The sequence below is a fragment of the Vicia villosa genome, unplaced genomic scaffold, assembly GCF_029867415.1.
Source record: "Vicia villosa cultivar HV-30 ecotype Madison, WI unplaced genomic scaffold, Vvil1.0 ctg.000927F_1_1, whole genome shotgun sequence".
Classification (NCBI taxonomy): domain Eukaryota; kingdom Viridiplantae; phylum Streptophyta; class Magnoliopsida; order Fabales; family Fabaceae; genus Vicia; species Vicia villosa.
This window is the reverse complement of record NW_026705417.1, coordinates 40,617-53,030: the sequence shown is the minus strand read 5'-3', so window position 1 is coordinate 53,030 and position 12,414 is coordinate 40,617. Positions and strand designations below refer to the sequence as shown.

The following is a 12,414-nucleotide window of genomic DNA, read 5'->3' as shown; positions in this document are numbered from 1 at the left end:
TTTTTGAATACCAGAGTATCAAGCACTAGGAGAACAGACCAAATAAAGGTCTGACCTCAACTTTGAAGGAGCAATGGTATGTAGGAGCCAAGGTTTCCTGTCCCACCCCAATCTCACGGGTATGAAGTCTAGACACGGACGGGTGGTCCCTAATGGTCACCAGGGTCTACAGTTCCCATGGGGTACAAAGTGTTTGAGGCAACAAGCGTGCCAGACACAGTGTTCCCTGAAAGAACCTCGCCCAGTTGTGGTACCCCATGTCAAACTCGATCATAGCAAGCGCTACGGGAGTCAACATGAGCATCCACGCTAATCCTATGTGTCACTGGCCTGGGTAGTGGGCCTTTTACCTCACACAAACCCCCCACCTGCAAAACAAAGCAGAAAAAATATGTGGCCCCCACGGGGACCCATAATATAGTCCAGATGCATGCGGAAAGTAAACATGATATGCAAACATATATACAAGATATAGACATAAAAAAAATAAACACCCAATAAAATAAAACAAACAAAGGCTAGGATCGACTTGCTTAGGTTATCCCCAGCAGAGTCGCCAGCTGGCGCACGCTCGCGAAAAATGAACAGAGTCGCCACCAATATATTTATCCCATAAGGGAAAGGAATATCAGAAAACCTAACAAAGGAAGGAACAGGGTCTTGCGACCAGAGAATCAAGGTACGGGAGTCGGTTACGCGAGGGGAAGGTATTAGCACCCCTCGCGCCCATCGTACTCGATGGTATCCACCTATGTTTGTTTCTATCTAAAGGGTGTATACTATGTCTATGTCTACATGCGAATGAATGCAAAAAGAAATACGGGGAAAAGAAGGAATATTTACAAATGTGCTTGTTCAAGCCCCGCGACTTGATGCCTACGTATCCTTTTCAGGAATCAGAGCGCCGTAGTTCGGCTCCATAGTTTTGTTTGTTTTTGTGTTTTTTAGTTGGGCGGAGTTAACGCTCGCGCTCTTGCATAAGGGGACAACCTAGGATGCAATGGAGCGGAGATAACAATGCCCTTAAGAAAGGAGAGAAGAGGGAGAGTTTGAGCGTTTCGAGGAAATCCCTTAAGCAAGGGAAACTCGAGTTACTCTTTGGTTTGTGTTTTTTAGAAGCGGGAACTTACGCCTGAATGGTACCCTTAAGCAAGGGAGATCCAGGCACTCGAAGATTCCCTTAAGCAAGGGATATTCAAGCTTCCATTCCCTTTTTAAGAATTTTCACTTTGATTATTATTGCTTTAAGTATTTTCTTTGTATTTTTTATGGGATTTTAATCAAGCATTTATTAGATGTTTTATGTTGTAAAAAAAAAGAATGAGAAAGTGGGAGACTAGCCTAATTTCTAAGCCTAGTTGTCATTCTAATCTAAGTCTAATGTTAACAAACTAATGGTATTAACAAGGTAGGCCAAAAATATGGCCAAAAGCGAGCAACAATGATCACACAACAATTAAACGAAAATAACATGGGAATGATACAAAAGCAATTCAAACATTAGTGCAAAAATTAACCTAAAAAATACTACTATTTTTATATTGATTTTTATATGAAGAAAAATTGAATTCTAATTAACCAAAAGGAACTAAAAGAGTTAGTCTAAAACTAATATTTTTTTGATTATTTTCTATGTCGAAAATTAGTACTAATGTCTGAAAATATAGGAGAAAAGTTAGTATTTTTATTGTACAAAAGAAAATGGTAAAACTCTAATTAAAAATTGAATTCTAGTAATGGAAACAGGGGGGTGTGAACTGGATTACAGGTGTGAAGAGTAAAAGGGGCGCAGGGCCCAGCCAGGAGGCCCATATGGTATTTTTATTAAGATTTTTATGAGAGAGGTGCGATGGGCCTTGGTGGTGTGAAGAGTAACTAGGCGCAGTGCCCATGGGAGTTAAGCCCAACATAATTTTTTGTACAATTTTCTTCTATGACAAAAACAGGGTGTGACATGGGCTCCTAGGGGGTTTATGCTGAAGTTAATGGTGCAGGAATCAGTATGGCGCAGGGCCCAAACAGAACTTGGCCCAGAGTTGTATTTGTTAATCAGATTTTTTGTGTGGCCAAAAACGATGATGCGTGGGCCTATGGAGGTGTGAGGCGCAACCCATTTCAGAGCAGGCCCAATGAGTTTCAGTCCAGTTTCCATTCACAATTTGTTTATCAGATTTTAGTAATTAAAAAAAATTACAAAATACGAAAATAAAAATAAGAAACAAGGGAATAGCCTTTTCATGAAAATCCCTCACGAATAACAAAAAATCATCCTTGATCACATTCCAACACACTTTGAAAAATTCCAAAGAAAAGCCATCCGGCCTGGCGCTTTTGTTTCCATCACAAGACCAAACGACCTCTTTCACCTCCTCTTCCGTAAAGCTTCTTTCCATCCACCCCACTTCCTCCTCGGTCAAACTATTAAAATCTAAACCCTCTGGCACCGGTCTAGAAAAGTCTTCTTCCTTGAATAAAGATTGAAAGAAACTTTTAACCTCCTCTTTAATGTTTTCCACTCCTTTCACTATGCCATCCTTTCCCTCCAACTTAGATATTGCATTACGCCCTTGTCTATCCTTGATAGCATTATGAAAAAACCTAGAGTTTTTATCTCCTTCTTTCAACCAAAGATTGCGATATTTTTGACGGAGCATGAATTCTTTTATGTTCAAGCACTTCCATAACTCTTTAGTTGCTTCTATTCTATTATGGACTAAAGGATCAATGAGACCTCTGAGATTTTCCACCAATAACCTATCCAAGTCATTAATTGTGTCCAACTCCTCCTCCATCTTTAAATCTATCCACCCAAAAACCTCTCTATTCCAACACCGTAGCCTTATCCGCAAAGTTTTGAGCTTAGTGTACAAGACATAATCTCCCCTCCCCTTAAAACTCATCTTCCCCCATTCTTCTTTGATAAACTCCATAAATCCATCATGTTTAAACCACACATTATTAAACCTAAACGCTTTTGGAACCCAATCAACTTTCCCCACATTCAAGCGGATAGGCGCGTGATCCGATATGTCCCTCCTTTCGATTCATTGATCTATCACCTCCCACTCCTCAATGAGGTTCCTCGATAGTAAAAATATATCAAGTCTACTCATTGCCTTTCCATTATCTTTGAACCATGTAAATTTGCCTCCCACACAATTAACATCAACCAAATCCATATCCTTCACAAAGCAATGAAAATCTTCCATTCCCCTTGAAGACTTGCTGCCGCCCTCTCCTATTCTTTCATCTTCAGAAAAAACTTCGTTAAAATCTCCCACTATACACCATTCCTCTTGCCCTCTATGATTCTTCTTATCTAACAAAGAAGACCACACCAATCGTCACTCTAATTTGTTACAAGGAGCATAGACATTAACTAAATTGTACCCTTTATCCTCCCAAATGATGTTGATTCCCACATATCCTTTGGAAACGAAACTGTAATTAACAGTCAGAGCATCTTTCCTCCACATAATCACCATTCCTCCCGCTGCCCCTAGAGAATTACATGTCGTCCATTCTACCTCATTGCCTCCCCAAAAAGACCCAGCAATAGAGTCGTTGAAACTAGATAACTTAGTTTCTTGGATGAAGCAAACATCTATATTATTGGATTTGATCAAGAAACTAACTCTCTTCCTCTTAGAAGATAAACCACCCCATCTAATATTATAAGACATTAGATTCATGATAACATCCTATTTTTCTCCTTCAGAACAGACAACCCATCCTTATCCCTCAACACCATCTACTCAATCTACAACTCAATTAAACTGTCCTCTTTCTCACTCACCACCCCCATCTTCGCAATTGAGGACCAAACCTTTCTCCCCATATTCGATTTTCCTAATAACCTAGAGTTACAGCGAGCAATGTCTAATTCACCTGATGCATCTGGGTCTTTAATCGATTCAGAATGTGAATGTTGAACATCTCTTTTCTTCATGGATGGATCGCTTCTCGGTCCAATGCACACGAAGTAGGAAGAGGAAATGTTGACATTGTCCCCCAAGCCACACACAGATTTTTCTTTTTTTTCTGTCTCAAGTTTATTGGGGGGACTAAGCTACAAGCCTGGTCAAAAGAAATGGGTCCTGGCTGATGGGCCTCTATCACCTTTGGCCCATTGGATTTTAAGCACATATATAATCCACCACTGTTCCCACTATCCAACAGATTATTATCCAGAAGCTTATCAATAGAGTCCCCCACTCTACTCACCTCAAAACTATCCACGCTTGTTACTTCTTCAATAAATGCACCATGCTTTTCTGCCTCGAGAACCTCCAAACCTTTTGTAACATGTAAGTTAAAAGCCACCTTTTTTATTTTGTCCAAAAGATCCTCCTTGTTACGTGTAACATTCTGACCTTTGACTAAAACCTCTGCCACCGTGTCACTGCTTTTGTCTTTTGTCACATCAGCAGCCTCTTTCTCTTTCTTGCCCCTGGCCTCCATAGATGAAACCAAACCTTCCATATTTTCATAAGAATCATCATCCGAGTAGCACGAAAGGTCTGACTCCTCTATATCCTACGATCTTCCTCCTTTCAGCCATTCGAACTGGACCCCTGAATCTTCAATCATACCAATGGTAAAGGATTTTCCTGCAATGACAAGCTTGAAAGAGCAATCCAAAGATGACTTCTGCTCCATTTTAATTAAAACTCTAGCCTCGTCCATTCTGGTTTTCGTTGTAGTCTCATCATCACATTTAATAAAAGACCCGCGACAATCAACTATGCGTCTGAAAAAACTTTCGCTCTAAGCATGACAAGGAATCCCTGATAACCTCAACCATGTGAGCCTCTCTTTATCCACATCTGCCGAATCCCATGGTTTGATGGAGCTAAACCATTGACTCCACCATTCCTTCTTTTCTTCTACAAACAACTCAGTTTCGCCACAAACTAAGTCTTCCAGCAAGCATAACTTTGGACCCAAAGACATTATTCTGATGGAGAAAAGACCTTCTTCCAGAAACTTCCTTTTAAAATCTCCAGCCACTTCTGGATTTTTTACCACAGCAGCAAACGCTCTCTTATATCTCAAAATATCATCATTATCTGGTACAAAGTGCAGGACCTTAAGCGTTTCATCCACACCACCACTACTCTTAGCTTTATTACTGTTTTGTAAGACCTCCGCGAAAGACCGTTTACCAAAACAATCGTCTAAACGGTGTCCTTGGGACAAATTTTCCTCAGCCCTACCATTCTTCTTCTTACTCCATCCTCCCACCTTCCTCACGATCCTCGTGTTCTCCTTTGAGCCTCTCTCAAACCTCGAAAAGTTAGCAAAAAGCTTCCCCCTTTCTGACACCACATTGTCCATCTTTATGGCCAACAGATTCACATCCTTCACATTAAGAAAGTGAACAAAACCATACCTTCTGCCATTTCTGTCTCTTTTTGGTGGAATCACCACTTCATCTATCTCTCTTAGGTCTTTAAATTCGAAGAACAAATCCTTCGTTTTCCATTTGTCACCAAACTCCGTGATGAAGAAGGATATGCATGCCTTCCTTTCCCCTTCCTTCCTGTTGCCTCTTCCCCCCCCCCTTCTATATCTGTTAGCTGGAGATTTTGATTGAAGAAAAAGGTTCTTTGAAGAATTAGAATTCGAGGAAGAATGGCTTTTGATGGCCATTGCCGAGAATAAATGGCTCTTGATGGCCATGATTCGAGGATGTTATTTAAGTTGAAGTAAAGATGATGGAAATCGAAGCTGATTCGAAACAAGTTGTCTTTGGGACTTAAGCGATTTTCGTGAAATACAAAGGGTACTGAAGCTTTGCGTTTTTCGTGGCATTTTCATTTTAGATCATGTTGCCACGTATCGAAAGAGAATTCAGGCGGGAGGATTTGAATTTCGAAATAGTCTGTGTAACCGAACAAGGACAGATGGCGCCCCAGGGATTCGAAGCGTATGCATGTGAGCAACGTGGCATTTCGTTAGTGTAGGACCGTTAGGGTCGAAATTAGTATAAATAAGGGTCTTAATATCAGGATCCAGTGTGTTCATTTTGTACAAATCACTCACAAAACACTCAAGTATCAAGTGTTAAGAGAACGAGTTCGCTGAGAAATATACGTATGACACCAACACCATTTTAAATACATTTGTATTCATTTTTATGCAAGTATCTTTTCAGTATTTCTATCTTTTGTTATATTTCAGCCATTTACATTCTTGCACTTTTATCTATCGTTCAAATTTACTTCGAAGCAATTTAGTTTCTGCAATTTACGTTCCTGCACTTTAAGTTTCTTGCAATTTATATTTACTTTGCCTTTCGCCAAAGTTATATTTACGTGTATAACAAGGTGATTATTAGTTTTTACATTTCCTTTGTTTATTTTCTTAAACATATTTCGAAGCCAAATGAACCAACAAATATGAACCAAGTTATCATAAAAGACAACTTTTTGACTATGTCCTAGGATCAATCTAGTCGATCCTGCGAGTAACCAAAGTATATTTTATAGTTTGGAATACTAGCGGTTGTTTACCGGAAATCACCGTAAACAAATTGGCACGCCCAGTGGGATGGTGTCAAACAGATTGTCATTAATTTGGTGTCAACAGTGCGCCACCGACTCCTAAACGAATGTACAACAAGAAAATGGTCAATTCGACCAGTGGAAGGGGAGATCAAGATCCCCCACAAGGGTCAGGAATAGTAGAAGCAAATACTACACATGTTTCGACATGTACATCACAAGAACAGGAAATACCCGTTTCGGGAGGATCTACGGCTGTAGTTAGTTCCCAAGCCATGCCCGAAAACACATCAGGGCCAACAGGAACGATCCCAATTTCCGGTTCGACCACCATGCCTCATGTGACAGGCACAAACAAGATACCTCATTTCTCGACTAGTCAAGTACATTCCCCAAGGCCATTCTCATCTGCATTCGATGGTTGGAGGCCTGGAAATCCTTATGGAATGCAATATTCATATATGACGGGATTGCAAGGGGCAGGACATACGTATACTACGCCTAATGTCATGACATTTTCGCCTTATATGGGTTCGATAGGCCGAAGCGCACAAATTACGGGCCAATCAAGCCAGATGCCTCTCTTAACTACTAGTAGTCAAGCAGCATTTAGGCAGGAAATGGACGCAAGTAACCATGATATGCTAGGTGTTCTTGCTAAAGAAATAGGGTCACTCTTTTGATCGCGACTTTACGTGTCTATTAATCTGATGACTGCAAGTGAACAGTCATGTCGTGTAGTTTTAAAAGATATCGAATCCACAGGGACTATGAATCGACCTGCCGTTATCTAAGGTTACTATGTAAAGCTAAGGCTACTAATATTTTGATAGTTTCTAAGGGGAAGTGATTGTGAATTCTAAGAAATATAATAATAGGCGGATATCAGTATGTATTTCGTTTAACTTAGGTGATCTGAAGGTCCATTGGCTAATGTATTAATTCGATTTAAAATCTTTATTAATTCTATTGATTAAAAGTCTTCCACTCAAACTCGCTCTGTTGATTCAGACTACTGTCCTAACTCGTAATGTACATTCTCACCATCCCAATAGATTTAGAAAAGCTTTTTTGGAAGCAACGTAATTAATAAAATGCCTGTTTTATGAAGTCGTTATCTACTTAAATCTCCTAATCTCAAACTCTCGCTTTGTTGACTCGGAGCATGCTAATATCCCTAACGTACGTTTTCGCCATCCCGCGCGGGTGTAAAAACATTTTTTGAAAATAAATAATTTTCTAATTAGGTTTAATACGCTTTCGCCATCCTTAAAACTAATGTCCTATGTCTACTATCCAGTTAAAGATCTCAAACTTTCGCTCTATTGATTTTAACCTTTGACCGTCTTAACCCCTCAAACTTTCGCTCTATTGGTCTTAAGACTTATTAATTAAATTAGACATACAAACCAAAAACAAGTGATATTTAATAAAGCATAATTAAGCCAATTTATTTTGGACACCACGGTTAACTTACTTTACACACCGATATCTTAATTAATTAGCCAGACATATTAATACAGTTAAACATGCATAGATAAATTCGGTTCATGATATTAGGCATATTAATTGGCATATAATATATAATGCAATAATAATAATAATTAAAGCGGTAAATGATAAACCTGAATAAAATAAATTGCAATGAATTGAATCTTGAAGTACTCGAACTTCCACCACAGGTTGGCTGGATCGTTTTTTGGAAATTAATGGGCAGGAATTTAAAAACAAGAAATATAAAAATAAATCCAACGTAAGGTTAGATCTATGAAAGGTTCACAACAATTTCTGGTGTAGAAATTGTTGCGAGAAAAATAAAGCGGTTAAATGAAAGGCAGGAAAATAAAGGCTTGAAGAAATAATTCGGCAGCACTTCGTTAGTAGAAAATCAGACCCTTTGAACTGAAGTAGCAAACCTCTATTTATAGCTGAGGGTATGTAGTTGGAATGCGTGAAAAGAGGAGCTCTTCTTTACTTGGACTTGGAGACGTGCGTCTCCACTTTTTGGGGAAGGGCCTTTGAACGACTTGAGACGTGCGTCTCAAGTGGAGAAGATCTAGGAGGCAGCTGGAGACGTGCGTCTCCTTTTGGTGAGGTGGCATAGGGACTTTGAAGACGTGCGTCTCCACGTGCTGGAATGACATGGGCCACGCGCAATTGGCTTCTTCGTGGGCTGGACTTGTATTTTGCACAATTGGGCTTTCTTTGCACCCCTTTCTTGCTTCAGCACCCCTTTTTCATCTTTTAGGCACAAATAGTAGTGATTTTAGCTCTATTTCTTTCCTTTTTACAAATAGTCCCAATATGAGCGTAAAACCTGAAAAATCGCAAATGCTTGCATAATATCACAATAAAACAATGTAATTAAAGGAAAATGCTAATAATATTTATGGAATTCAAGCTAAATATATGATATAAAATCGTGTTATCAAATTCCCCCAGACTTGAACCTTTGCTTGTCCTCCAGCAAATAATAAGATAGAAAATCAAAGGACAGTGAAATGAAATACATTTCCACCACGTCGTTTGGGTCGTACTTAGCTACAAAGTGTTTTTGTTCGAAACTTATGCGGTAGATCCTAGTAATAAACTTACAGTAGCGACACTAGACAACTCCCAGCATGCATACCAATCCGAATCATGCCATCATAGCTTGACCTTGAATCTTCATCTCGTTTTATCCTTTTCATTCGCGCGCAATCACATTAAGCCCATTATCTTGGCACGCACATAGCAGAGTAGCCGGTTAGTGACTATGATCCTTCTTATGGAATTCTGGCACATTTATGTGGTATACTCCTTAGCGCTCATTTGTAGATTGTGGGGAATCGAACCATAGTCCTTCCTACCAAGTTCAGTACCAGGTAACTTCTGAACCAATCAACAATGAGTTTTTATATTTGAGATTTGTGACCGTTAGGTTAAATGATCGTGTGAGGATCACCTTACTTAGTAGGTACATTTCTATTGGTGGTTAAGCACATAATTATAATTATATGGATCATACACTTATATTCATCGACTCTCTGCGTAGTTGGTGTCCAAGACGGTGTCGAATGCTAGAATAAACTAATAAGGGTTACTACAAAATTGAAGTCGATGGTTTCGGTATAAAGGGTATTCAAATCGGTTACGCATTCTTGGGGGTTTTAGAGTGTCGGGACGATAAGGGTATTGTCTTGAATCTTTATTCTGGTTTCTATGTGTTAAGTATTTGAGTAGCTTCGTACTTCTCGAATGTGAGGGGTTATGCGTTTATCAATTTGGAGTAAAAATTTTGTTATGGCTCAAGAAAATGGAAAAAATTGTAATAGCCACGGAAATATACATATAAGACTTAAAATTCCATAAATATGCTTTATTGAATTTGAAAAGAAACATTACAAGGAAAGGAAATAAAATAAAAGGAAATGATACTAAAGCGAGTAATACGACTCCCCCAAACTTAAATGATGCAGTGTCCTCAATGCATAGCTAATACTCCTCGTTGTTGCGGTTGCGAGAACTGCTTGCGCCTCTTGTACGAACACGTCGACGTCTATCAGTAGGAGAGTTATTTTCACGAACGTTGAGATCATGTAATTGCGTAGCAATTTCTGTGTAGCGGTCTTCGGTCCTAACAGCATAGTCACGGTGCTCTTGTTGCATTTCGTTTTGATTTGTCTACATAGCTTGAAAAAGTTGGTCTTGGCATTGAATTGCAGCATACATGGCATCGAGAGTAATTGGCGGAGGATTGTTTTGAGGAGGTTGGTTGAAATCAGCTTCTGCTTGGTTGAACTCTTGTTCCATTGCATCCACTGGCTCATTATGATGTTCAGGTTGATTTTCTTGAGGATTTTCATTAATAATCCTCCAACGCTGAATATATCGGATGTTGATTTGCTCGGGGCATGGCAGGATGACATTTGGAATTAGAACTTTAATGATGACCAGAGTGTAATGACCATCATGACAGGGTGAAACCAAGTGAGAGTCACGGTAGTAAGTGAGATCGAGGGACTGAGCAGGCATCATAAGATGAGAAAGGGAGATGAGGTCGTCAGCGAGACCTAAGGCACATGCCAAGGTGGTAATAATGCCGCCAAACAGGAAAGGGTTTGTAGCGGGAGCGTTGATGGAGCCTTGGATGTGTTGGAGCATAAATGGTGCGGCATTGAAACATATATTATTTAGCGCACAGTATAAGAAAAATAACTCATTTTGGTTTACCTTGTGGTTGTTGGATCTTGCAAAAATAGTGTGACACAAAACACGTTGAAAATAACGTATAGAGGGATTTTGAATATGAGAAGCATGAAGATTCCTCCAACCGGTAGCATTTTTGCCAGTCAGATTAAACCAAAATTCAAAAGCGAGTTCCTCCCAAGGTCGGCCATTGAGTTCTTGAAAGATTGTGCGATGAGCATTTGGTGCATTGTTAAAATGAAAATACGTAGCAACTTCTTCTTGATCCAAATTAAAGTCACAGTTAAACATCTGAAATTGGATGTTACCGGTTAAAAGAGGTTGATCAAAAGGAGTGTCGTAGTGGAAAGAGCTTAAGAAATCTAAGACGAGCGGCTCATTAGTGGGTACGGGTTCAGTACAGAGATGGTGTAGGCTAAATTTTGTGAGCAAACGGGTGACACCATCCATTAGACCCAAAGTTTCTAGACATTCGATGTTCACGAATTTCGTGGGGACAACCGAACGTTCATAGAAAGCGAGGTATTTGGTTCTTTGAGCATTGTCGTTTTCCTCTCGAAAGATAATATGTGAAAGGTCGGGAGGTGGCCTCTCAGGACGCACACTTCGGATGATGGAACGTGGAGGCATAATGTGTTTGGAAGGAGACAAAACACTTCAGCAAGAATCACGGACACAAAACTGAGGTGTATGCATCCGATCCATGAGGGATTTTTAACATTTCAGCAAAATCACGGACACAAAACTGATATTCTAATCCAAAGAGTAGAAAGAGGATAACTCCTTTCCTTAATCCTCGGCCACAGTTAGGCAGGTAAGTCAAAGAGCACAAGAATTCCAGAGTGAGCTTTCGGTAGGTACTTAACATGCGGAACAGGTGAGAACCGGTCCAACTGATTTGGTTCAGCAAGTGCATGACGCTTTCTTCGATACCTAACCTTTCCATAGTCGGTTGGTGAGGATAGCGAGTCAAATCCATTTGCCTCTGAGCTAGCTTAGCATATCTCGCTTCTTGCCCTCTACCACGGAATACAACTTCCATATTGTCAACTTCTTGCATCTTGATGAGTTTGTAGCTAATTAAGCCTATAAGTTGAAAAATATGAAAATTAGGTTAGAACTAGGCTAGTGTTGTTTAAAAGGAAAATTTAAAAAGAAAATTGAAATTAAAAAAATGTAACAAATTACAATAATAATTATAATTATAAAAAGGAGAGATTTTTACGATTTAAAATAGCGGTTATAATTATAATAATTATTATAAGAGGTTAAAAAGGCATAAAAACTAAAAATAGGAAATTAAAATAATTCAAAAATAAAATAGAATATTTTAAATAAATAAGGAAATAAAAGATGTGGGTTGTCTCCCACCAAGCGCTTTGTTTTATGTCGTATGCTCGACAATTTGAATGAAAATCATTTTTCCGAATGAGCGGGCAGCTCGTCAAGTTTTAAAATCTGAATATTTTCATCGTGTTCGAGATGATGGTAATACTTAAGACGTTGCCCATTTACGACAGAAGGTTCGAGGGTTTCTCCTTTAATTTCTATCGCTCCGCTCGGAAGTATCTTAGTAATTTCGAATGGACCAGACCATCTAGATCATAACTTTCAAGGAAATAGTTTCAGTCTAGAATTAAATAATAGTACTTTATCACCTATGCTAAATTTTTTCCTAGATATACGCTTGTCGTGCCATTTTTTCGTTCTTTCTTTATAG

At 39.2% G+C, this 12,414-nt stretch overlaps 1 protein-coding gene across 1 annotated transcript; it reads right to left on the bottom strand.

Moving 5' to 3' along the window:
* Window positions 1–4,767: 4,767 nt before the first annotated feature.
* LOC131632317 (uncharacterized) lies at window positions 4,768–5,652 on the bottom strand. The gene has a single exon (XM_058903087.1). The coding sequence runs from the start codon at window positions 5,650–5,652 to the stop codon at window positions 4,768–4,770; it is 885 nt and encodes a 294-aa protein (XP_058759070.1).
* Between the last annotated feature and the right edge of the window lie 6,762 nt (window positions 5,653–12,414).